This window comes from Ranitomeya variabilis, chromosome 1 (genome assembly GCF_051348905.1).
Source record: "Ranitomeya variabilis isolate aRanVar5 chromosome 1, aRanVar5.hap1, whole genome shotgun sequence".
In the NCBI taxonomy this organism is placed as follows: domain Eukaryota; kingdom Metazoa; phylum Chordata; class Amphibia; order Anura; family Dendrobatidae; genus Ranitomeya; species Ranitomeya variabilis.
The window spans coordinates 668,729,023-668,756,805 of NC_135232.1; the positions used below are offsets into that span (position 1 = coordinate 668,729,023).

A 27,783-nucleotide genomic window follows, 5' to 3' on the forward strand; every position below is an offset into this window, starting at 1 on the left:
GTCCACCTGACAGACTGTTTGTTCCTGATAAGTGGACCAGCAGAGTCATTTCCGAGGTTCATTCCTCGGTGTTGGCAGGGCATCCGGGAATTTTTGGCACCAGAGATCTGGTGGCTAGGTCCTTTTGGTGGCCTTCCTTGTCACGGGATGTGCGGTCATTTGTGCAGTCCTGTGGGACTTGTGCTCGAGCTAAGCCTTGCTGTTCTCGTGCCAGCGGGTTGCTCTTGCCCTTGCCTGTCCCGAAGAGGCCTTGGACACACATTTCCATGGATTTCATTTCAGATCTCCCGGTGTCTCAGGGCATGTCTGTCATCTGGGTGGTATGTGATCGCTTTTCTAAAATGGTCCATTTGGTGCCTTTGCCTAAGCTGCCTTCCTCTTCCGATCTGGTTCCTGTGTTCTTTCAGAATGTGGTTCGTTTACACGGCATTCCTGAGAATATTGTGTCTGACAGAGGATCCCAGTTTGTTTCCAGGTTCTGGCGATCCTTTTGTGCTAGGATGGGCATTGATTTGTCGTTTTCGTCTGCCTTTCATCCTCAGACTAATGGACAAACGGAGCGAACTAATCAGACTCTGGAGGCTTATTTGAGGTGTTTTGTTTCGGCAGATCAGGATGATTGGGTGACCTTCTTGCCGTTGGCTGAGTTTGCCCTTAATAATCGGGCTAGTACCGCTACTTTGGTTTCGCCATTTTTCTGCAACTCTGGTTTCCATCCTCGTTTTTCCTCGGGACATGTGGAGCCTTCTGACTGTCCTGGGGTAGATTCTGTGGTGGATAGGTTGCAGCAGATTTGGAATCATGTGGTGGACAACTTGAAGTTGTCACAGGAGAAGGCTCAGCGTTTTGCCAACCGCCGCCGCGGTGTGGGTCCCCGACTTCGTGTTGGGGATTTGGTATGGCTGTCTTCTCGATTTGTTCCTATGAAGGTCTCCTCTCCTAAATTTAAGCCTCGCTTCATCGGTCCTTACAAGATATTAGAAATCCTTAATCCTGTGTCCTTTCGCTTGGATCTTCCGGTGTCGTTTGCCATTCACAATGTGTTCCATAGGTCTTTGTTGCGGCGGTACGTTGTACCTGTGGTTCCTTCTGTTGAGCCTCCTGCTCCGGTGTTGGTTGAGGGCGAGTTGGAGTACGTGGTGGAGAAGATCTTGGATTCTCGTCTCTCCAGACGGAGGCTTCAGTATCTGGTCAAGTGGAAGGGCTATGGTCAGGAGGATAATTCCTGGGTGGTTGCTTCTGATGTGCATGCGGCCGATTTAGTTCGTGCCTTTCACGCTGCTCATCCTGATCGCCCTGGTGGTCTTGGTGAGGGTTCGGTGACCCCTCCTTAAGGGGGGGTACTGTTGTGAATTAGACTTTTTGGCTCCCTCTTGTGGTTACTAGTGATATGACTCTGGGATTGTCTTTCCTCAGTTTTGCACCCACCTGGGTCGTTAGTCCAGGGGTGTTGCTATATAAACTTCCTGGATCCTTAGTTCAGTGCCTGGCATCGTTGTAATCAGATCCTTTCTGTTTGCTCCTGTCTGCTGGTCCTGGTTCATGCAAAATTAAGCTAAGTCCTGCTTCTTTGTTTTTTGGTTATTTGCTTGCTCTTATTTTTGTCCAGCTTGTACTAAATGTGATTCCTGACTTTGCTGGAAGCTCTAGGGGGCTGGTGTTCTCCCCCCGGGCCGTTAGACGGTTCGGGGGTTCTTGAATATCCAGCGTGGATATTTTGATAGGGTTTTTGCTGACCATATAAGTCATCTTACTATATTCTGCTATTAGCTAGTGGGCCTCTCTTTGCTAAATACCTAGCTCATTCTTACGTTTGTCTTTTCCTCTTACCTCACCGTTATTATTTGTTGGGGGCTTGTATCCAACTTTTGGGGTCTTTTCTCTGGAGGCAAGAAAGGTCTTTCTTTTCCCTTCTAGGGTTAGTTAGTTCTCCGGCTGGCACGAGACGTCTAGAACCAACGTAGGCACGTTCCCCGGCTGCTGCTATTTGTGGTGCTAGGATTAGATATATGGTCAGCTCAGTTACCACTGCCCTATGAGCTGGTTTTTTGTGTTTGCAGACTTAGTAATTATTTCTGAGACCCTCTGCCATTGGGGTCATAACAGTATCCATCCTGCCCCATGATCCAATCATGCCCCGTATCTCCATTATGCCCCCTATGTCTCCTGCATTCTGCCCCCAGTGTATCCAGCATTCTGCCCCCAGTGTGTCCAGCATTCTGCCCCAGTGTATCCAGCATTCTACCCCAGTGTCTCCAGCATTCTGCCCTCAGTGTGTCCAGCATTCTGCTCCCCAGTGTCTCCAGCATTCTGCCCCAGTGTCTCCAGCATTCTGCCCTCAGTGTGTCCAGCATTCTGCTCCCCAGTGTCTCCAGCATTCTTCCCCAGTGTCTCCAGCATTCTGCCCTCAGTGTGTCCAGCATTCTGCTCCCCAGTGTCTCCAGCATTCTGCCCCAGTGTCTCCAGCATTCTGCCCTCAGTGCCTCCAGCATTCTGCTCCCCAGTGCCTCCAGCATTCTTCCCCAGTGTCTCCAGCATTCTGCCCCAGTGTGTCCAGCATTGTGCCCCAATGTCTCCAGCATTCTGCCCCTCGCCCCTCGTGCGCGCTGCGGCTGATGTCAGCTGCCAGCCTCCGATTGGCTGGTGGCTGTTAACTATTGACATGCGGGCACAGGCCCGCACATACAATAGCTTTGCTGCTGCAGTGCCGCTAAGGGCCCGGTTTAGCCTGCCGGTAGGAGACCGGTGAGCAGATGAGACGGGGCCCAATGCGGGCCTCCTCTGCCCACTGGGCCCCACATGCCAGTCAGGGCAGTAATGCCCTGATGGCGGCCCTGGGGTTGGATAGGGTTGAAGGAGCAGTTTTTAGAAAGAAGGAAACCCACTCGTCCACCATGTCTGTTGCCAGAGCAAGAAGTGTGGGTAAATTGGAGGCCACCGTAACTCAATGCAGCAGGGGAGGCTGTGTCAGGGGGCGTCAGCCAGGTCTCAGTGAGAGCCGGAAGGAAAGGTTGCGGGAAGTAAAGAGATCGTGGATCACGTGTTGCTTGTTGCAGATGGAGAGGGCATTCCAAAGTGCCCCAGAGAGAGGAAGCAGGGGGGTGGGGGTCAGTGGCACAGATTTTGTGTGAGGGATTGAGGTAGTTTCTCTTAAGGTACCGTTACACTAAACGACTTACCAATGATCACGACCAGCGATACGACCTGGCCGTGATCGTTGGTAAGTCGCTGTGTGGTTGCTGGGGAGCTGTCACACAGACAGCTCTCTCCAGCGACCAATGATCAGGGGAACGACTTCGGCATCGTTGAAACTGTCTTCAACGATGCCGAAGTCCCCTGCAGCACCCGGGTAACCAGGGTAAACATCGAGTTACTAAGCGCAGGGCCGTGCTTAGTAACCCGATATTTACCCTGGTTACCATTGTAAAAGTAAAAAAAAACCACTACATACTCACATTCTGATGTCTGTCACTTACCCCGGCGTCCACAGGGTTAAAACTGCTTTCGTCAGGAGCGCTAGTAATGCACGCGCTGCTGCCGAGAGCTTCCCTGCACTGAATGTGTCAACGCCAGCCGTAAAGCAGAGCACAGCGGTGACGTTACCGTTACTGCCGGCGCTGACACAGTCAGTGCAGGGAAGCTCTGGGCAGCAGCGCGTGCATATTAGCAGCGCTCCTGCCGAAAGCAGTTTTAACCCTGTGGACGCCGGGGGACGTGACAGACATCAGAATGTGAGTATGTAGTGTTTTTTTTTACAATGGTAACCAGGGTAAATATCGGGTTACTAAGCGCGGCCCTGCGCTTAGTAACCCGATGTTTACCCTGGTTACAAGTGAACACATCGCTGGATCGGCGTCACACACGCCGATCCAGCGATGACAGCGGGTGATCAGCGACCAAAAAAAGGTCCTGATCATTCCCATCGACCAACAATCTCCCAGCAGGGGCCTGATCGTTGGTCGCTGTCACACATAACGAGTTCGTTAGCGGGATCGTTGCTTACGTTACCAAAAGCGTGACGCTGCAACGATATCGATAACGATATCGTTATGTGTGACTCAGCCTTAAGTGTGAGAAGGATAGGGGTGAGGATTAGTGGGATGTATGAGGGGGTGGGCAGGCTTGGGGGGGATATGTCAGGATATATACATTACACACAATTATCCCCTGTATAATGTAAATACCTGTGTACTGTGCGCCTACAGGTAATAATATATACACATTACACACAGACACGTATATAGATGACATAGTAACGCGCCCTCTCTCATACATCTTTCTGAGGTAAAACTTTCTCTACATTTGAGCCTCGCGCTCACCGTCCGAACAGTCTACTGAGCGATCACGTGGTGCGGTCATGGGGCCGTGACGTCACGCAGGTCCTGCTAGTGAGGAGGAGAACATTTTCCTGTAGCTGCTGAGACCACATGTTCAGACATTTGTGATTTTGTAGCCGCCGGTGTCCGATATGAGGGTGGTGGCGCTGATCAGGTGATTCATTCAATACATACCTACACCCGTTACTCTGCGGCAGTCATTCGGTGCAGCTTGTCACCTAAAGAACTACAAGTCCCAGCGTGACCCGCAAACTGTAAAGTGACACGCAGCTAAGTCCCCGTCCATATGCTATGTAACCTTCCAGCGGCAGTAGGAAGAGTGCATTTTCCCCCCTTAAGGATCTGTGTCAGCTGCTCTGGGACTTGTAGTTCCCCTTTACATCATACATGACGTCGGTGATTTTTTTTCCCTGTGCACTTCTGGGATCTGTAGTACTACAGGTTGCCTGTGTCACTATGTGAGTGACGTGTCAGTGGACGGAGTCATTGTGGCTCTTGTTGTATTTCAGTGGAGGGAAGGACAGCTGCTACAACATGATGCAGTGCGTCACCGCCGGCCACCAGATCGTCGCCCTCGCCAATCTGCGACCCCCGGACAGTGCAGGTAAGATGGGAGACCGTCACCATGCCTATCCGCAGTGATCAGTATGGGAGGGTCCATCCAGACCCCGCTATCATCGCTGCTGCTCATACACTGGTTAGGGTAAGGCCATGGTCAATCGCTGCTGACCATCCCTCCTGTCCTGTCAGTGGTCTCCCGCTGCTGACCATCCCTCCTGTCAGTGGTCTCCCGCTGCTGACCATCCCTCCTGTCAGTGGTCTCCCGCTGCTGACCATCCCTCCTGTCAGTGGTCTCCCGCTGCTGACCATCCCTCCTGTCAGTGGTCTCCCGCTGCTGACCATCCCTCCTGTCAGTGGTCTCCCGCTGCTGACCATCCCTCCTGTCAGTGGTCTCATGCTGCTGACCATCCCTCCTGTCAGTGGTCTCATGCTGCTGACCATCCCTCCTGTCAGTGGTCTCATGCTTCTGACCATCCCTCCTGTCAGTGGTCTCCCGCTGCTGACCATCCCTCCTGTCAGTGGTCCACTCCACAGCACTGGTCACTACTGAGCATGTACATAAAGTACAGCACAGATTCATCTCATCTACGACTCCACAGCACTGGTCACTACTGAGCATGTGCATAAAGTGCAGCACAGATTCATCTCATCTATGACTCCACAGCACTGGTCACTACTGAGCATGTACATAAAGTGCAGCACAGATTCATCTCATCTACGACTCCACAGCACTGGTCACTACTGAGCATGTACATAAAGTACAGCACAGATTCATCTCATCTACGACCCCACAGCACTGGTCACTACTGAGCATGTACATAAAGTACAGCACAGATTCATCTCATCTGTGACTCCACAGCACTGGTCACTACTGAGCATGTACATAAAGTACAGCACAGATTCGTCTCATCTATAGGTACCTTCACACGAAACGACTCTACAACGAGAACGACAACGATCTGATCGCTGCAGCGTCGCTGTTTACATCGCTGTAGAGATGTCAAACACAGCAGCTCCAGAACGACGCAGGAGCGATCCTGTGACGTAGCGGTGACGCACTTATCGTTCTCACAGGTCGTTAGCTCCATGTTTAACATTGCTGGCATCGTTGCTTTTGCTGTCAAACACGACGATACACGCCGATCTGACGACCAAATAAAGTTCTGGACTTCTAGCTCCGACCAGCGATATCACAGCAGGATCCAGATCGCTGCTGCGTGTCAAACACAACGATATCGCTATCCAGGACGCTGCAACGTCACGGATCGTTGTCGTTCTCGTTGTAAAGTCGTTTCGTGTGAAGGTACCTTATGACTCCACAGCACTGGTCACTACTGAGCATGTACATAAAGAGCAGCACAGATTCATCTTATCTATGACTCCACAGCACTGGTCACTACTGAGCATGTACATAAAGTACAGCATAGATTCATCTCATCTATGACTCCACAGCACTGGTCACTACTGAGCATGTATATAAAGTGCAGCACAGATTAATCTCATCTACAACCCCACAGCACTGGTCACTACTGAGCATGTGCATAAAGTGCAGCACAGATTCATCTCATCTATGACTCCACAGCACTGGTCACTACTGAGCATGTACATAAAGTGCAGCACAGATTAATCTCATCTACAACCCCACAGCACTGGTCACTACTGAGCATGTGCATAAAGTGCAGCACAGATTCATCTCATCTATAGGCCCCGTCTCACTAAGCGATTTACCAACGATCACGACCAGCGATACGACCTGGCCGTGATCGTTGGTAAGTCGCTGTGTGGTCGCTGGGGAGCTGTCACACAGACCGCTCTCCAGCGACCAACGATCAGGGGAACGACTTCGGCATCGTTGAAACTGTCTTCAACGATGCCGAAGTCCCCCTGCAGCACCCGGGTAACCAGGGTAAACATCGGGTTACTAAGCGCAGGGCCGCGCTTAGTAACCCGATGTTTACCCTGGTTACCAAAAAAAACAAACAGTACATACTCGCCTTTCGGTGTCCAGGTCCCTTGCCGTCTGCTTCCTGCTCTGACTGAGCCGCCGTACACTGAGAGCAGAGCGCAGCGGTGACGTCACTGCTGTGCTCTCACTTCTCACTGTACGGCCGGGAGTCAGTGAGAGCAGGAAGCAGACGGCAAGGGACACCGAAAGGCGAGTATGTACTGTTTGTTTTTTTTGGTAACCAGGGTAAACATCGGGTTACTAAGCGCGGCCCTGCGCTTAGTAACCCGATGTTTACCCTGGTTACCAGTGAAGACATCGCTGGATCGGTGTCACACACACCGATTCAGCGATGTCAGCGGGGCCTCAACGACCAAAAAAAGGTCCAGGCCATTCTGACACGACCAGCGATCTCGCAGCAGGGGCCTGATCGCTGGTACGTGTCACACATAGCGAGATCGCTATGGAGGTCGCTGTTGCGTCACAAAACTTGTGACTCAGCAGCGATCTCGCTAGCGATCTCGCTATGTGAGACGGGGCCTTATGACTCCACAGCACTGGTCACTACTGAGCATGTGCATAAAGTGCAGCACAGATTCATCTCATCTATGACTCCACAGCACTGGTCACTACTGAGCATGTACATAAAGTGCAGCACAGATCCATCTCATCTACGAATCCACAGCACTGGTCACTACTGAGCATGTACATAAAGTACAGCACAGATTCATCTTATCTATGATTCCACAGCACTGGTCACTACTGAGCATGTACATAAAGTGCAGCACTGATTCATCTCATCTACGACCCTACAGCACTGGTCACTACTGAGCATGTACATAATGTGCAGCACAGATTCATTTCAACTGAAAGCCGAGATCCTTAAATCAGGAACAGAACAGACATTTTTAGGACATTTCAAAACTTTCCCAAATTCTTAAGATAACATTTACAGCACATCCTACATTGTACTACTGTACCCAATTTATTATGTATTTTAGGAGTCGGTCCATTTTATAACGACTCCACAGAAATGGACTGCACAGCCATGCTGTTAGTAATAGTTTGTTACTATGTCTCTGGCCTGATTGGCAGAACCTGCCAGACCTGAGCTAACAGCATCATCTGCACCTATGAGGGCATTGTGATCCCATCATGGTCCATGACTCAGACATGTGAATGAAGAGGGGGTCTCAGGGCAGCCAGAATTAAGTTCTGGCCCTCAGCATGCGGCGCCTGTATCCCCTACCCTTTATATGTACACTGAGAGCCTATGGCTATATCTCTTTCACAGTCCAGACGGCCATATTTGACTGTATGTTTGCGGACTGCAATACAAGGCCTGAATGTTGGTCTCCTAATTTACTGTGTTATAGACATTTCTGAGGCTTTAAGTTTGGGTCAGGAGACCTGCATTCAGTCCATGTATTACAGTCAGAATATGGACCATGAAATATGGGCATCTGAACTGTCTTGCTCTAAAAACTGACCAAGATATAACCATGGGCTTCTAGTGCACAAGCCATTAGTGTTAGCCGACATATGAAATGCTTATGCCTGTATGAACATTTCTTTACTTCATGTGAACAGAGCCTCAAATAGGGGCAGTCTACTTCTACATAATTACTTACCGAGGGGGTTTCATTCTGATTATGTAAAGATTACAGATATATTTTTATTTTACAGGTGTCTGGATTAAAGATGCTGGCATCGGTCCTGTGTCCGGCAGCTCCATTTCTGGCCTAGGATTTTCTAGCATTTTCTGTTTTGGAACATCATTGGTGCTAATTGTGAAGGAGACAAGGTGATGTCCTTATTTCAACACATAAGCCAGTCGTCTTCTCTGCCATGGACAATACAAGGACAGAGAAGCGAGCTGGATCGGCTATTGCAATGAGCAGTCAGCCCCCTTCTCACAGATCACTAATGATGTGCCAGTACCAGAAACTATTCTTATTGTTGAGCTCCGGGCTGGAGATGAAGCTGCAGAGCTCAGGAGTGTCATCTCTTCAGATCTGGACACCTTTGGAGGCAAAATATTAGTCCGGTTCCATTCACACGATCTTATTTTTGGTTTGAGTGCTGCCCATGAAAAAAACTGATAACAATCCGACTAATGGATTTTAGTACGGCTTTTCAGATGCCCTTTTTTGTCTTTATTTTCACTGTATAAAAAATAAACTGGCAGCAATAGTTTCTTTCGTATGTCAAATTAGACTCGACTATTTAAGTCTATAGGTGCGCAGAAATCTGATCTCACATGGGTCATCCATATGGCATCCAATTTGTTATTGATACTTTGCAATTCTTTAAGGGGGTTGTCCGCTACTAGGACAACCCCTTCTTCATTAAAATGTTTGGCCCCCATAAAGTATTAAAGCTTAAACTCCCCTCCCGTGCCGATACTGTTCCTGTGATGTCGGCACTCACTCTCTCCCTGGGCTTCCGTGCGGTTTTTATGACCCAATCAGCACTGGCGTCACTGTCCCCTCCTTCGGACTTACCGAACATGAAGAGGAAGTCCGGGCTGCAGCTGATCTCAGACTTCCTCTTCCTGTTCAATTCGGCAGGATGCAGGGACAGTGACACCAGTGCTGATTGGCACCAGGATCACGTGTCACAACACCGCACGGGAGCTCCGGGAGAATGAGTGCCGACGCCGCGGGGGCCCGGTGCTAGTACATCTAAATATCTGCTGATGTATAAAAACGATTGCCATGCGGATGACAAAACAGATGAGAAAACATCAAGTTTTCCTGGATGAAAATTAAACTGTTGTTTTTTTGTACAATGCTAAGTTCAGAAGAGCGCTGAACGCTGCAGACCAGTCATATCTGCAAACTACAAACAAGTCTGGGTCCTTGTGCAGCTCCATGTGCTCGTCCACCTACCGGACAGATGCAGGAGCTGACTATTATTACATGCACTAGCACCTGACAGGCACATAGGGGCTGATTCATTACGACTGGCAGTACGCACAATCTCGCTCCGCCAAGTGTTGCTGAAATAAAAGGTGCCGAAATGTATTAAGTGGCACACGTCATCTCAGGAATTTGGCGCCTCTTCTAAGTGAGGCACACCTCCATGCACTGCGCCAGGAATGCTACCCAAATCAGGGACTGGAGTAGTGTTTCTGGCGTACAAAGTGCAGCTATTTTGGATTGGATAGTTGGGTGTCACCATACCCCGTTCTTCCCTAGCTTCACTTATTTCATCAGAGCTGAGTCAAACTGGCTAAAAACTGACAAAAATTGCACAATTGTGCAAAAAGGGTGTTTTTTCAAGGTTTCTGTGCCAGTTTTCTTGTTAATAAAACTTTGCTGAATCGGCCCCATAGAGTGATTTCTCCCCCCCCCCCATGTGGACCTGGGGTCTGTTTGGAAGGTGCCTGTACCCTAGCACATACGTTACAATTGCTCAGACTGCTGTCGTATGTGCAGTTTGTTGTGATCACAGATGTGAACGTACCTTAATAAATCATACAAGGGACACATCTTTACAGGAAGTATAGTTATTCCTGGCACAAATATCCTCCCAGAATACACAGTGTCAGAGAATTGCAGTATGTTACGAAGTGATTACTCCACTGTTAGGGTTAAGTCTGGTCCCAAGCTTGCCGCAGGTATCCACAAGTGGACTATGCCTGTAATATAGTGTGGACCTTCCCATGAGGATAATTGTCCGCCAGCTTTATCCTAAGATGTAGCTTTTAGCACAGCTTAGTTAGGGATTCAACAGCCACAGCTTACACTTATGGGGTCAAATAAAAAAACAAAACAATATTTGGCAGAGTAGTTGTAGTCACAATGCATACACGCAGTCAGAGGACGGCATACCTCCCAACTTTTAAAGACAGGGAATAAACCATGTGTTGTGTACTAACACAGAAATTGTGCCCCCTTAATGTTCTCATGCACTATATTACTTCTTTTGTGGCCCGATAGAGTATGATGCCCCTACATTGAATTACTTCACACATATTGCCACCACAATACCCCCACATACACAGTGTCATGCCATAACAGTAGAATGAGCCGCTGTGCACTGATTCAGTACGATATCCCCATAGTTCCCTCACACGCATTATCATATCACACATCCCCCACACACAGCATCCCCCACACAGAGTATCATGGACCCCACAGCATCCCCCACACACAGTATCATGGACCCCACAGCATCCCCCACACATAGTATCATGGACCCCACAGCATCCCCCACCACAGTATCATGGACCCCACAGCATCCCCCACACAGAGTATTATGGACCCCAGAGCATCCCCCACACAGTATCATGCACCCCACACAGTATCATGGACCCCACAGCATCCCCCACACAGAGTATTATGGACCCCACAGCGTCCCCCACACAGAGTATTATGGACCCCACAGCATCCCCCACACAGAGTATCATGGAACCCACAGCATCCCCCACGACAGTATCATGGACCCCACAGCATTCCCCAAACAGTATCATGGACCCCACAGCATCCCCCACACAGAGTATTATGGACCCCACAGCATCCCCCACACAGTATCATGGACCCCACAGCATCCCTCACCACAGTATCATGTACCCCACAGCATCCCTCACCACAGTATCGTGAACCCCACAGCCTCCCCATATACAGTATCATGGACACCACAAGTACTGACAAGCTTAAAAACGACTCGCCTTCCCCTGTTCCTACAATCACGTGCTCCAGCTAGTACACTGTGCAGGTGCCATCTAATAACATCTTAGCTCCTGCTGTTCTGAGACTCAGACGCACAGGCTGAATGGTGGAGCAGGGAGCTGATGGCTCTCTCCTCCACCTGTCTACTCAACTGTATCTGTTTCCTAAGGATGCAGTTACCGTTAGCATTGAGACTCCTGATGGAAAGTTAGGGCAGCTCATCTCCCACTCAAGACCCCCAGGCCCCAGAGTGGCCACTTGGTCTGTCGCTATTAGAAGTACTCCACTGTTTCCAAAGTACATTTCTGACTAATTAATCTTTTACACTGGCTACTTACACCTTGTTCCTCCTTCCGCTCAGCCCTTTGGGGTTCCATCTGAATAGCTGAAAAACGGTGTTCTGAGGGTTCTCCTATGTAGTCATTTAAATTAATGAGGCAGTCTAAAATATGAAACTTTGGACTCCATTCCTGCTGTGTTTATTTTTTTAACTGGACAATAAAGTATTTTTTCCCCCATTGAAGTGAATGGCTGCATCTGGTAACTGTCAGAATACGGTTATTTACATGGAAGCCCCAGACAAATGGCCAAGTGGGCATAGAGAACAGTCTGTGGATCTGACCTACAGTGTTCTTCTTAATTTTGTGTAGTGACCATGACAACCTCTTCACTTCTGGTGTGCCCCCACACATTTATCAGCTGATTGTGGGGGTACCAGTAGTCACACCCCACCAATCTGCTATTTACGGCTTATCTTAGACTCTAAATCCTGGTAAACGATTCCTATTCTTTAACCCTCCCGTGTAAAAACTTGTAAGTGCACATTTTGCCAAAATATTTTTTGGATTTGTGCAGCTTTAGAAATCCGGCCACTGCTCCCCTCCAATGTGACCCCTTATTGTGCTTCTGTCTGTGCAGTGGATGAATTGGACAGCTACATGTACCAGACGGTGGGCCACCAGGCCCTGGACCTTTACGCAGAAGCCATGGCACTGCCCCTGTACCGTGCCACACTCAGCGGCTCCAGCTTAGATACGGGAAGGGGGTATACGCCACGAGAAGGAGATGAGGTTGAAGATCTGTACCGCTTGCTGAAATTAGTTAAGGCAAGTATGTCATCCTTCATCTTATCTGCACTGCATGCTAAAGATGGCGATACAGAAAACACCACAATCATTAGAGTAGAGCAATCTAATACCTGAGGGGGAGTCTGTCACCCCCAAAATCAGTAATAAGTGATCTATACAGTGATAGTGGGGACTGGGTTCATATAGGAGTCACACTAGCCCTGCGCCTGTTACTGGTGCCTTGGAATAATACAATGAATTTGCATGTGACTTCGGAGCTTACACGTTCTCTAGGCATAGCCAAGAGCTCTGCTCACCGTTGCGCCCCCTCGGTCTGCATGTTGAATTGAAGGCTTTACCCCTTCGCAGAGGCACTGACACTGCCCGAGTCCAGCCACTTACAGGGTCAGTATTGGCTCACGCAATTCACACGCGAGCTGAGTTCAGGCGGTGCTCGCTCTATGAAGAGAGCACTGTCAATCAGAAGTGGGGGAAGGACCTCAACATGCAAAACGAGTGGTGGTGACGGTGCACTTGGTCACGTCAATAGTCCACAGGAGCTCCCTCATTTGTATGTTTCTTGAGTAGTGTACCACTAACAGGTACAGTGGTAGTATGATTACTTGTGCTAAGACCACTTCATCACTGTACAGATTGTTTAATATTGATTTTAAGGGTGACACTCCCTTTAAAGAGTTGTCCAGGCTTTGGACAAAAGTCACTGACCGTCACAGCATTCAGTTGAATTGTGGCGGTGTGCGCGCTTCCCCAGTCGTACCCTTTGGCCTCCAGGTGGCAGTGTAATGTATGTAAGAGCATACCTGTCACTTGGGTCTCAAGAAATCAGACTGTTTGCCCAAATAGACATTAGCATAAATCGCACATGACCTGTCTGTGACCTGGTGGGTTTTACACCCTAATCGCAGCTCTTAAGTAGTCACACAGCAGCAGGTCACACAACCGGTTTTCATGGTGTGACTCACAATTGCTGTTGTGTGAACAGAGCTGCTGTGAAGCAAATGGGGACGATCTACAAAACTGAGTTACTAGTTCACACAAGCTTAATTAAGGTTTAGGCTTCGAGACGATGCATCGCACGACACTGAAACCGCCGTGTCACGGTGCGACATTGCATCTAATGCTTTCCTATGGTTTGCACCATCATCATCGCACCTTTCCCAATGTGTCCCAAGTTGCGTGTAACTCACTTGCCGTAGGCTTAATGCGAGTCTTGGCTTAGCATTTGTAGCAAAATCCACTCTAAAATCCTCGTGTAACAGCAGCGAGTCACAGACAAGGGGCTCAAGGGTTTTGTCAGAGAACAGGTGACGCGCCATAAGTGTGGGACCTTGTAGCCCTGGCCTAGGAGATGTCTAACCCCAGAGCCACCCAGCCTGTACGGGGCATGAAGGGATTGTCTGATATTTACAATGTGCTTTAGAATTATAGTTTTTTTCCACTTTTGGATCCCATATATATGTATTATTATTTTTATAATATAGGTTAGTAGTTGTATGAATTCCTCATTTGTAGGTTTTCTTTCTTTTCTTGCATAAGTCGGTAATAAAATATATTTTTTTTAAAAATGCATTTTTTTGTGGGGTGAATGGTTTATTTTTTTCCCCAGTTACAGGGGAAAACAGATCCCTCTGTTGACAGAAGTCACTGGCAGAACTGACCTGGTCTACTAGTACTCGGGATCTTAGCTTTGCCGGCAGAGACCCAATGATCATGTCTTTGTTATATCTTCCACAATCATTAGCAATGCCTGTGCTTCTGTTCACTGCCTAAGGGCATGTTCACACGTCAGTACTTTTGCACCAGTGTTTGTATCCCAAAACCACGAGTGGAACTTCCAGAGCAAAAACTATAGATTGATTCCTGTTCGGTATTTTGGGGACTGTTCTGTTTTTGGTATACAAATACTGATGTGTGAATAAAGCCTAACACTCACTGAAGGCTATGTATTCAGAAAAAGGAAAGACAGAAGTGGTAATAAACCGCTTCTGTTTCCTCTTTACGGTCTCCTGATGTATCTGACAGCTGTTGCAGGAGCTTTAGGCTATGTGCACACGTTGTAGATTTTGCTGTGGATTCGCAGCAGTTTTCCATGAGTTTACAGTACCATGTAAACCTATGAAAAACAAAATCCGCAGTGCACATGCTGTGGAAAAAACGCGCGGAAACGTAGCATTGTTTATTCCGCAGCATGTCAATTCTTTGTGCGGATTCCGCAGCGGTTTACACCTGCTTCATAATAGAAAACCGCAGGTGTAAAACCGCAGGTGAAATCCGCAACAAAATCGCAGTAAATCCGTGGCAATTCTGTAGGAAATCCACAGTACGGTTTACCTGCGGATTTACCAAAATCAGTCTGGAAAAATCCGCAGAGTAATCCGCAGCGTGTGCACATACCCTTAATGATGCGATGTCACTTTATAATGTTGTGAGGTTTAAGTTCAGGACCAGGTGCTGTAAATTTAGTACACTCCCCTTGGAAAAAGCTTAAACGCGCGTCGGGGTGTTACAGACGCTTAAAGGTACAGTACTTGTTTATCTCCATTTCCATCTTTAAGGTTCCTTATCCCTGTTCCTCACCATCATGCCCCCTTCTCATGAACCTTTTGCTGCATATGTCACAATTAGGCATTAATTGAAAACTTTTTCATTTTTGTGGCTGAATCATGTGGAGGCAATTAATGATATATTGATTAATTATGGGATATTTATAAAGATGTTACACGCATTGTTATGGGGCTTATGTTTTGACTGCTTTACTATGTATGATATATAAAAAAAAAAATTGGGGGGAAGCTTCATTGCTCCACAAATTTATAAATATATAATTATTATTCTAAATCTAGTAACGGCTCCATTCTTAAAGGTGATGATTCACCTGTAATTTGTGTACCCTTTTTTTGGGGGGGGCTGTTTTTTTTGCATATTGTTGTCCCCATATTGACTGATTTTACCTTTAATCTTTTAATATTGTATCAATAAAAATTCTTGTGTAATTTTGTGGCAAATAGCTTCCTGTTTATTTTTTTACTTAAATTCAGTATATGGTTTCAACTGGTTAAAAGGGATGTCCAGGACTGATATATCGATGACTGTCTGATTCTTGGGACCTGACACCCCCACTGATCAGCAATGTGCGGCGCTGATACTACACAGCTCTGTACACCATGTAGTGGTCATACCTGGGTACTGCAGCTAATCCCTAGAATAGGCTTTTTTCTGCAGGAAAAACCTTCTCTCTTGGCTGTAAAGAATCTGCTTACAAAAAGCAGGTTTTGCTAAATTTTATGCTGTGTTTTTATTGCTATGTTTTTGTTGTCTCTTGTACATGTTGATAAAGTTTAGAGGCCCCAAATAAGCATTGTTTAACTTCCTTATGTTTTTGCACCAGAAACACAGTAAAAAACTGATACCTGGGATTCTTGCTACGTTTTTGCACTTACCCATTGTTTCCTTTGAGTGAAATAATGCTGCAAATACGCAGAAAAAAAAATGGTGAAAGAAGTGACACGCTGCAGTTTGCAAAAACACAGCAGTTTTCCAAATCAGTCAGGAAAATAAAACCAATGTGTGTGCATGAGATTTCTGAAATCTCCTAGGCTGTGCTGGTGCTGTAAAACGCAGCTTTAAATTTGCAATAAAAAAAGCCAAAAAAATGCAATGTGTGAACATAACCTAAGTGAGCCTAATTTGTAAGATTCTGAAATTCTATTTTACATATATGTCAATATGTCAAATGTTGTTAAAAAAGTATTTTTTTTGCTAATTTTTGGCATCTTTTAGAACTTTTTGTCAAAAATGCAAACAAAATATTGTGTGAATGTATCCTTAACTTTTTTTCTCATTGGATGCGATCTTTTTCCATGTCCAGATCTGGTGCTGTACATGTCTCCTGTCCTGCATGCCGTACTCGCAGTGATTAGACCCTGTTTTTAGCGTCGGGGCACAACACTTTGGATGGTGTCAGACACTTTAAGTCCTTTCCTTCATTTTCGCTACATCAGCATGGCACACATTAAGTGACCGAAACATCAGAGACTCCATTTTTCTCCCTGGGGTCAGAACCGCTAACCCAAATGAAAGCCAAATGAGTGCTAATTAACAGTAATGACCACTAATCCCTTCCATAAAGGATGTGGTCCAGGTTTGCAGCCGTTAGTGGCTTGTTGAGCGCAGGACGCACATGTTCTCCGTTCTAGTCTCATCTGTAATTATACCTTGCTTCATGCAAGCATCAAAGGCCGGAGGGATGGACACATTACGATAGACCCTGGTAGCCTGATTGATTTTTTTTTTTTTTTTTTTTAGTAGCCAAAAACGGATTATAAAACTTTTGTGGATACAACATCTTTTCCAGGCAGGTCCGCTCCAACACCCACCTGAAAAATCGCTCAGAAAATGCTCTAAACAATGGACATACGCATCTCCATGGAAGAACAGCTTACTGTTCACATATTCAGGCTTTTGGACGTCTTTTAACTGCTTGAGGTTGCCAAAGAAACCAATTGCCTAAAAGAAGTGACCCGACCATTCTGCAGGTGTTTTCTACTCTGAAGATGTTATGTAGTAACAATACAAATGAATGGGAAGGCTCAAAAGACGCCGCCAAGATGGTACCCTGGTGTCTTTTTGAGAATCCTGCCAGAATTTTTTGCTTCCAAAATATCTCGCTTTTTCTTTCCACTGTTGAATGGAGTTAAAAAAAAAATAAATAAAAAATCAGAAAAATGCCAGTAACTGAGACGCCACATGATCTTCATGCTGGAAAACTGCTTAAAGGGGTTATCCAGGACTAATAATTTTTTGGTACTAACCAGCTCCCTGTTGTGCCCTGCGCCGATCTCTGCCAGTACAGATTGGTCACAGGCCGCTCCTGATGGCGATTCAGCAGCTTCCACTGATGTCACATCTACAGAGCATCAGCATCTCTTCCGCTCCGCTCTATTGATGGTGCATGACTGCTGATTGTCTGCTGGCTCTCCGCTGCCTCACTGCAGGAAGCCACCTGTCAATCATCATGATTGTCAGCAGAGCAGAAGAAGAAGAGCTGTTCTGTTGATGTGGAGCAGCTGAATAGCTGGCAGGAGCGATTGGTGACCACTCTGAGCTGGCTAACCTGTCTGTTATAGTAAAAGATAAAATAGTCCTGGATAAACCCTTTAAAAAAAAAAAAAAAACACTCATGGACAAAAATATTGCAAAAGTGCCCGGTGCAAGGAGGCCTGACCAGGCTGCATGATGTGGTCGGATGGGAAGCGACCTATCCTACAGGACTTGGCTACATTGGATGGAAAAGATGAAAATGCAGAAGATCGCCCCCTTCGCATCCGCCTTTGTCAAATTTGTTGTTGTGTTCTATCATAGGAATAGTAAAATTGTCGCAGGATCCGTTATACATCCGCCACCTGCATAGGGGCCATTCACTTCCTTCATGGCACTCGTCATTTTACCATAAAAAGCACCACATGCTGCACTATTATTTCTGGTAAATCTGACGATCTGCCTGAGCCCCCAATGCTGATGTGAACACGGCCATCTTTCGTCGCTCGGGCACTTGCACATTCAGCATTATAAATTAAGGCAGGTGCCATCTTTGATGGAAAGCCAAAGTTTAATGCTATAACCAGGAGGCTGCCCATTTATTCTATGGTGCTTGACCTTTATCAGGAGAGGGTCCCCACCTTTACTTCAGAGATCCGTGATCTGCTATTACTGAAGCATTGGAGGTGTCCAGCATCCCCTGCATTTGTGCTGGAAGTAGCTGTCATGTTCGTTATCAAACATGATGCAGCAGCGCCCCCTGCTGACTAGTAGTGCACATGTCTGGTGAGATGCTCGACCATCGCCATGAGTGGAGCACATTAGCTTGTTGGGCTGCGGGTTTTGACACTAGCAGGAGTCTATGCAGTCTATTACTCTGTGCCTGTAGTATCTGACCGCAATAAAAAAGGGACACATTCGGTTTCCTGCGTCATTTTTGTAATGAATCTGTGAAAAACACCTGACATATAGATAGTATCTTTATGGTTTTTTTTAACTACAGCCATTGGGTGAGTCTTGTCTGCAAATTGGACTTGACTAGTGCTGCAGTATTTTGCCATCGGCCGCTTGTCTGTGTGTAACAAGATCCAACTGATTTTTGCAATTGACACACATGGGTCCAACAATGACTGCTGCTTCATCCTCTTGCCAATGGCTCTCTGATCATTGGTTTGTTTACATTCCTTATTGGCCGGCGCAGGTGGTGGGTCACCTCTTTACTGCTCAAGTACTTGGCATCTACCCCAATTCCCTGTGCCAATGCTTTTTTGGTCCACCTGGCAAACTCAGTTTTTCTATATTGCTGAATCAACTTTGCCATACTGCTGTTGGCTCTGAACTGGACTCTAAAGCAAACTCAAGTCTGCTATACTGAAACTTGTAACAAATCCAGCACTGCTATACTGGTCCTTGTGACAAACTCCGCTCTAATTAGCTCTATTACACTTTCTGCCAGTACTCTGTTACTGCTGTCAGATCTGAAAAGGACTCTGTAACAAACTTAGCTCCCCTATATTACACTTTTGTAACAAATCCAGCTCTTCTATATTGGTGTTTGTGACCAACCCAGCTCTACTATTCCTCTAACTAGCTCTATTGCATTTTCTGCGAGTACGCTCTGACTTACTGCTGTCAGATCTGCACAGTACTCTGTGACAAACTCGGTTCTTCTATACTGGACCTTGTAACAAATCCAGCTCTACTGTACTGGTCCTTGTGACAACCCCAATTCTGCTATACTGGTCCTTGTGACAAACTCAGCTCTATCATTTTGTTAACTAGCTCTACCTTATTTTCTGTGAGTACACTGTCATACTACTATCTGATCTGCACTGGACTCTGTGACAAACTCAGCTCTGCTATATCACTGAGTCAACTCTGGGCTGAAAATACACTCGTCTGAACTTGGCCTAAGATTAATTTTAACACAATGTTGGTTTAGGATCCTTGTCTCCTAAGTATTCTTGCACCATACAGGTGTATAATAAGGGTCTGTGATAACAAATGTCCCAGTCCAGTCTTGGCTTTTGACTAATGACATTTGTGTGCCCTCCGTCCTACGTGCAAATCACATTGTGACATCAGATTGCTGCTCTCATACGTTGAGACATTTGTGTGCTGCTGTGTGCCCCCCGTCTTACGTGCCAGTCGTTGTGTGACATCAGATTGCTGCTCTCATACATTGTGAGACATTTGTACCTGTTGTGTGCCCTCCGTCCTACGTGCCAGTCGTTGTGTGACATCAGATTGCTGCTCTCCTACATTGAGACATTTGTACCTGTTGTGTGCCCTCCGTCCTACGTGCCAGTCGTTGTGTGACATCAGATTGCTCCTCTCATACATTGTGAGACATTTGTACCTGTTGTGTGCCCTCCGTCCTACGTGTCAGTCGTTGTGTGACATCAGATTGCTCCTCTCATACATTGTGAGACATTTGTACCTGTTGTGTGCCCGCCGTCCTACGTGCCAGTCGTTGTGTGACATCAGATTGCTCCTCTCATACATTGTGAGACATTTGTACCTGTTGTGTGCCCTCCGTCCTACGTGTCAGTCGTTGTGTGACATCAGATTGCTGCTCTCATACATTGTGAGACATTTGTACCTGCTGTGTGCCCTCCGTCCTACGTGTCAGTCGTTGTGTGACATCAGATTGCTCCCCTCATACATTGTGAGACATTTGTACCTGCTGTGTGCCCGCCGTCCTACGTGCCAGTCGTTGTGTGACATCAGATTGCTCCCCTCATACATTGTGAGACATTTGTACCTGTTGTGTGCCCTCTGTCCTACGTGTCAGTCGTTGTGTGACATCAGATTGCTCCCCTCATACATTGTGAGACATTTGTACCTGCTGTGTGCCCTCCGTCCTACGTGCCAGTCGTTGTGTGACATCAGATTGCTCCCCTCATACATTGTGAGACATTTGTACCTGCTGTGTGCCCTCCGTCCTACGTGCCAGTCGTTGTGTGACATCAGATTGCTCCCCTCATACATTGTGAGACATTTGTACCTGCTGTGTGCCCGCCGTCCTACGTGCCAGTCCTTGTGTGAGATCAGATTGCTCCCCTCATACATTGTGAGACATCTGTACCTGCTGTGTGCCCGCCGTCCTACGTGCCAGTCGTTGTGTGACATCAGATTGCTCCCCTCATACATTGTGAGACATTTGTACCTGCTGTGTGCCCGCCGTCCTACGTGCCAGTCGTTGTGTGACATCAGATTGCTCCCCTCATACATTGTGAGACATTTGTACCTGCTGTGTGCCCTCCGTCTTACGTGCCAGTCGTTGTGTGAGATCAGATTGCTCCCCTCATACATTGTGAGACATTTGTACCTGCTGTGTGCCCTCCGTCTTATGTGCCAGTCGTTGTGTGAGATCAGATTGCTCCCCTCATACATTGTGAGACATTTGTACCTGCTGTGTGCCCGCCGTCCTACGTGCCAGTCGTTGTGTGAGATCAGATTGCTCCCCTCATACATTGTGAGACATTTGTACCTGCTGTGTGCCCTCCGTCTTACGTGCCAGTCGTTGTGTGAGATCAGATTGCTCCCCTCATACATTGTGAGACATTTGTACCTGCTGTGTGCCCTCCGTCTTACGTGCCAGTCGTTGTGTGAGATCAGATTGCTGCTCTCATACATTGTGAGACATTTGTACCTGCTGAGACAATTGGGCGCTGTGTCCATACCTTCCAGTGTGCGACTGTTTTTACCTCTTCATATTCCTTTTCACTTTTAATTATCTCTCCCAGGCTTCTCCCGCCGTGTCGTAGCCCTGCCTCCCTTCTCATTTTGTCCTTTCATTTCTTTTCTGGCCTTTTCCCTCTCTCATTACAGTCTCACTCTGTTCCTTCATCCTTTTTTTTTCTCACACCCCCCTCTTACTCTTTGGGATGAAATCACTAAATTAAAGTCTGGTTTAATTAAAATAGTGATGAATGCAGATTGCATGGAACACAGACAGTAAAATACAGCCACTCTCTGGCTGGGGACAGACTATAATTACAAGAATTGAGTAGCAGGCCGCCGACCGTCTTCTCTCCTGACACTTACAGGAAATGCTCTATTAGCGTACATGCTGCCTTTAAGGAGAAGAAAGCCGATCCAATCAAGCCCTTAACTATTGGACCACTGGATTATTACTTAGAGATCAAGTGAAAGGATGACATGTCTGAAGCTGAATCTAATCTTTAATTTACATTTTCTTTAGTTGTTTTCCTCCAAAGAACGTTTTTTTAATTACTTTGGAATTTATACTCCTTCTGCCATCAATGCTGACCAAATACGCAGATGGAGGAGACATTGAAGAGGTTATCCGGTCCTCTAGAAATAAAGATGGAAGAAGAGTTAGGTGATTTTTTTTTTGGTTTCTATTCAACACCATTTTCAGAAATTCTGCTTGTTGTCAGTGAATGAGAAATTTTTGTTCACACACAGTGGTTGAAATCATGTAATATTTGTCACCACTGAGGGACTAGACAATCTCTCTGCAAATGTTACTCATTGTCTGTAGTTTCAATACAGTCAGTGTTTTATCAGTAGGAGATTATCACTGCAGGACTAGGTGTCACGTGCACAGCAGTCAATAATAAGTGTAACCCCGCCCCCACCACTGATTGGCAGCTTGCTGACAGTGTACCAATCAGTGGGCTTGGGCGGGTTTACACACAGTTCAGTATTATGACCACTGCTACTTTTGCATGGGAGAAAACTGGATTCTGTCAAAACTGCACCAAGCAACCCTGAAAGTGACTCATCCCTGGAATCAGGCTCTCTGCCCCTACATCATTCTGCTCTCAGATTTGCTTTATGTTTCTAATTTATGAAGACTTGCATTTTCCATCTAGCCTTAACGAAGGCTGGAGGAATGTGTGCACCTCTTAATGAATGTGGTGCATCTTTCAGCTGCCATTCACCTCCATGAGAAATGTAATCCCATCAGAAACTGGAGATGAACTGTGAGTTGCAAAAACATTTTGCAACTTTTCAAGAAGTTTTTCTCCTCTTTTTGGCATAAAATTGCTTGGGGCATCGGGGCCTTAGTTTTGATGCTGTTTGTTGTGGGGTTTCATGCTGTTTAAAGGGAATCTGTCTGTAGTATCTACCCTCCTAATCCATCTATATGGGCATGTAGATCATAGAGAGCTGAATAAAAAGCTATCTTGATACCTGCGATCTTCCTTATTCCAGAAAAATCCATGTTTTCCTGATATGCAAATGAGTTGTTAAGAGCTCTGGGCCGGACATGGATCTCACTGAGAAACTGCCTCCAGAGATTATTTTACATGAAAGAGGTATTACCAGTGTGAGACATGTAATGACTGACAGTCTGCTCTCACAATCACCTACAGCTCTGTATTGAGATCAGTACAGCAGTACTAACACAGCGGGTCATAGGAAGCTGAATAAATAGATACCTTGATATCTGCGATCCAATGTCTTATTCGTGAGAAAGCCACTTTTTTCTTATGTGCAAATGAACTATTGAGATCTCTCGTCCAGACATCGATCTCCCTGAGAATCTGCCTCCAGAGATTATTATAAATTAAAGGAGGCGTTACCAGTGTGAGACATGTAATGACTGACAGTCTGATCTCATAATCACATACAGCTCTGGAGTGATATCAGAACTAACACAGTACAGCAGAACTGAACTTTGTCTAATTACAAACACATTTGCACTGTTGGTGTCCTATCACATTGCTTCAGCTTCCATCTAACAGGCAGTGGGGGGGGGGGGAGTACAGTAGAGCTGTCAGCACTGTGAGAGGACCACTGCAAAAGTGGTTGTTACGTTTGTAAAGAGATAAGGTCAACTCTGCTGTACTGTATTGGTTATAATCCAGCACAGCTCTGCATCACAGCTGACAGCACTATGGGAGGACAACTGCTGATGTTTCAAATCAGACAAAACTTACCGTACTTTTGTTGCACTCTGTTAGCTCTGCTATAATATTAATTTTATTTCTATAGCGCCAACGTATTCTGCCGAGGGACTTGTACAGATAATAAAAAGATAAGAGTAACCCATAATTCAACAGATGCCAAGAGGAGTGAGGGACCTGCTTGCAAGCTACAATTTAGGAGGAAATAGGGGAGATGAGAAAGGTAAATGGTAAAAAGTGCTGATATTATACGATGCAGCCATCAATATAATAAATAGGGTATTCACGTAACACTGCATGAACCGGTCACCAGCCAGGATCTGTACAGTACAGACACAGAGGGCTATTAAGTGTATGGAGGGTCTGGAGACAAATGATACAAGGGACTGGATTCTGAGAAAAATTTTGTAAGGGCAAAACGGTAGTGGTTAGATAACTAAGGTGAGGCGATAGGTCAGTGTAAGGAAATGTGTTCTTAGGCCACGCTTTAAACTGTGTATTAGGGATCAATCGAATTTTCCAGGGTAATGCATTCTAGAGAAGTGGTGCATCTTGCAAGAAGTCTTGGTGATTAGAGTGGGAGATTCTGTATATTATACATTTATATTGTATCCTATAGCAGATGGGCAACCAGAGCAATGAATGGCTCTGACCGACTAATCCACCTGTCCCCTTCAACTCAAAAATATTTCACGGATCCGTACATTCATAAACCAAGAATCTGCAAAAACCCTAGTCCATGCCCTCATCATCTCCTGCCTCGACTACTGTGACCTCCTGCTCTGTGACCTCCCCTCTAACACTCTCACACCCCTCCAATCTATTCTAAACTCTGCTGCCCGACTAATCCACCTGTCCCCCCGCTATTCCCCGGCCTCTCCCCTCTGTCAATCCCTTCACTGGCTCCCCATTACCCAGAGACTCCAGTACAAAAGCCTAATCATGACATACAAAGCCATCCACAACCTGTCTCCTCCATACATCTGTGACCTCGTCTCCCGGTACTTTCCTGCACGCAACCTCCGATCCTCACAAGATCTCCTTCTCTACTCCCCTCTTATCTCCTCTTCCCACAATCGTATACAAGATTTCTCTCGCATATCACCCCTACTCTGGAACCCTCTACCACAACACATCAGACTCTCGCCTACCATCGAAATCTTCAAAAAGAGCCTGAAGACCTACCTCTTCCGACAAGCCTACAACCTGCAGTAACCACCGATCAACCAAACCGCTGCACGACCAGCTCTATCCTCACCTACTGTATCCTCACCCATCCCTTGTAGATTGTGAGCCTTCGCGGGCTGGGTCCTCTCTCCTCCTGTACCAGTCGTGACTTGTATTGTTTAAGATTATTGTACTTTTTGTTATTATGTATACCCCTCCTCACATGTAAAGCGCCATGGAATAAATGGCGCTATAATAATAAATAATAAATATGGCAAAGGGTAGAGGCATCGGTGTAGTGGTTGGAGAGGAATATGATCGTGGCTGCTGCATTCAGGACAGAGATGGGAGAGTTTAGAAAGAGGGAGATTGCTGTAATGTGTTAGCTCTGCTGTACTGTGTTAGCTCTCCTGTACTGTGTTAGCGCTGTTGTACTGTGTTAGCTCTGCTGTACTGTTAGCTCTGCCATACTGTTAGGGCTGCTGTACTGTTAGCTCTGCCGTACTGTGTTAGCTCTGCTGTACTGTTAGCGCTGCTGAACGGTGCCAGTCTGCTGTGCTGTTAGTTCTGCTGTACTTTGTTAGCTCTGGTGTACTGTTAGCTCTGCTGTACTGTGCTAGCGCTGCTGAACTGTTAGCTCTGCTGTACTGTGCTAGCGCTGTGGTTCTGTGTTAGGGCTGCTGTACAGGCAATCGTTGCATGTGTTTTGGTTGTCGAACAGCCGCGAGACATACAGCTTCGGGGACTCAAACAGATTTTTCAAGCACGCCAAAGACACTCGGTTAGCACTCGAGCATGCTCAGATAACACCTTATTCCAGCACGCTCTCTCATCACTAGTAGGAATAAAATGTTGGCGGCGATGGGATAATTATGGGTACATAGATCCACCTTGCAAAGAAGTCTTCTGGGTTTGTAATCTCAGGTATAGAATTCCAAATCCTCCATCAAAATGCCAGAATAAAGGCATCTGCTGTAGCTTTGTTGGAAAGGCCTAAAACACTGTTACAAAACCCTGAGATTTGACCAGCAGCGGAAAGGTTAATGTGGTTGTCTAACCCCTGCTGGGGGTAGGAAGAGGGGCAGCCCCAGTGGAAGGTGTGCAGCCGGGAGAGTCGCCAGCGTGGTCCCCGGCCGATCAGTAACCTTTACACATGCTGTAACATCATCCGGATGTCTTGTTTTGTTTGCCGCTTCCAAATCTTAATAAGTTTGCCCCCTCCCTCGCTCCTCCGTCTCCCGCCTCCCTCGGGCTGTTTGTGGTTCTGACTTGATGATTATTTCATTTATTTATTTTTTTATCTGATTAACTGACACATTGGGATCAAGTCAGACAGAGGCCCCCCGAGGCTACACGACGTTTTCATTTAAAGGAAAGTGGGGAGGTTTGTGATACACGCCACGTTTAATGGCTGTGTTTATCAGGCAGAGAAAAATTACCTACTTCTCTGCAGGGGGGAAGGAGTTTATCCTAAGGACCCGCAGTTTAAGGAAATTGATAATGGCTGCAAGGTAATTTACTGTTAAAAGTTTTTTTTCTTTATTTCTCATTAATATTACATTTCTGCCTATAATTACAGGTTGTGTTATTTGCCAATTAAACTCTAAAGTATTGCAGCTAATTTCTCCCATGGACAATTTCATGGTTGGGAGAGAGCGTGGAATTAGAGGGACACGTAATTGGGGAGTGGCGTCTCTGGCTAATAATTGCATTACTGTCTCATAAATTGTCACATTGTTGCAGTATTGCCCAGGCATTCTGAGACAATCCTGCAGATATTTAGAAGTAAGAAATGAAACAAAAAGCCTTTTGAAGGTCACCGTGGGTCAGTGATTAGCACTGTATGGTGGCTCAGTGGTTAGCACTGTAGCCATGTAGCAGGGTTGGCAACTCGAACATTTTTTTTTTTTTTTAGCACGTTGAAAATACTCGATTAGGACATGAGCATGCTCAGTTAACGCCTTATCTGAGCATGCCTTTTCATCACTAATGGGGTTGTCAGGAGAGATAGCGGAACAAACATTCAGCCAATAGTTATCAAGGCATGTTTTACAGTTAGGTCCATATATATTTGGACAGAGACAACATTTTTCTCATTTTGGTTACAGACATTACCACAATTAACTTTAAACAAAACAATTCAGATGCAGTTGAAGTTCAGACTTTCAGCTTTCATTTCAGGGTATCCACACTAAAATTGGATGAAGGGTTTAGGAGTTTCAGCTCCTTAACATGTGCCACCCTGTTTTTAAAGGGACCAAAAGTAATTGGACAGATTAAATAATTTTAAATAAAATGTTCATTTCTAGTACTTGGTTGAAAACCCTTTGTTGGCAATGACTGCCTGAAGTCTTGAACTCATGGACATCACCAGAGGCTGTGTTTCCTCCTTTGTGATGCTCTGCCAGGCCTTCACTGCAGTGGTTTTCAGTTGCTATTTGTTTGTGGGCCTTTCTGTCTGAAGTTTAGTCTTTAACAAGTGAAATGCATGCTCAATTGGGTTGAGATCAGGTGACTGACTAGGCCATTCAAGAATATTCCACTTCTTTGCTTTAATAGACTCCTGGGTTGCTTTGGCTTCATGTTTTGGGTCATTGTCCATCTGTAGTATGAAACGACGACCAATCAGTTTGGCTGCATTTGGCTGGATCTGAGCACACAGTATGGCTCTGAATACCTCAGAATTCATTCGGCTGCTTCTGTCCTGTGTCACATCATCAATAAACACTAGTGACCCAGTGCCACTGGCAGCCATGTATGCCCAAGCCATCACACTGCCTCCGCCGTGTTTTACAGATGATGTGGTATGCTTTGGATCATGAGCTGTACCAAGCCTTCGCCATACTTTTCTCTTTCCATCATTCTGGTAGAGGTTGATCTTGGTTTCATCTGTCCAAAGAATGTTCTTCCAGAACTGTGCTGGCTTTTTTAGATGTTTTTAGCAAAGTCCAGTCTAGCCTTTTTATTCTTGATGCTTATGAGTGGCTTGCACCGTGCAGTGAACCCTCTGTATTTACTTTCATGCAGTCTTCTCTTTATGGTAGATTTGGATATTGATACGCCGACTTCCTGGAGAGTGTTGTTCACTTG

At 46.3% G+C, this 27,783-nt stretch overlaps 1 protein-coding gene across 6 annotated transcripts in view; it reads left to right on the top strand.

The window, feature by feature from the left end:
- The first annotated feature begins 3,625 nt into the window (after positions 1–3,625).
- Positions 3,626–27,783, top strand: part of DPH6 (diphthamine biosynthesis 6) — a 93,251-nt gene continuing 69,093 nt past the window's right edge. For 2 of the 6 annotated variants that reach the window (XR_013215671.1, XM_077263864.1), the window contains exons 1-3: positions 4,300–4,491; positions 4,847–4,941; positions 12,438–12,625. Coding sequence is in view for 5 of the 6 variants with exons in the window: in XM_077263864.1 (XP_077119979.1) it covers positions 4,469–4,491; positions 4,847–4,941; positions 12,438–12,625 (306 nt within the window). In the remaining variant the exon portion in view is untranslated. Of the gene's footprint in view, positions 3,732–4,297; positions 4,492–4,846; positions 4,942–12,437; positions 12,626–23,641; positions 23,750–27,783 lie in introns of those variants that run through there. The other 4 variants (XM_077263885.1, XM_077263875.1, XM_077263896.1 and 1 more) reach the window with 4 other exon arrangements.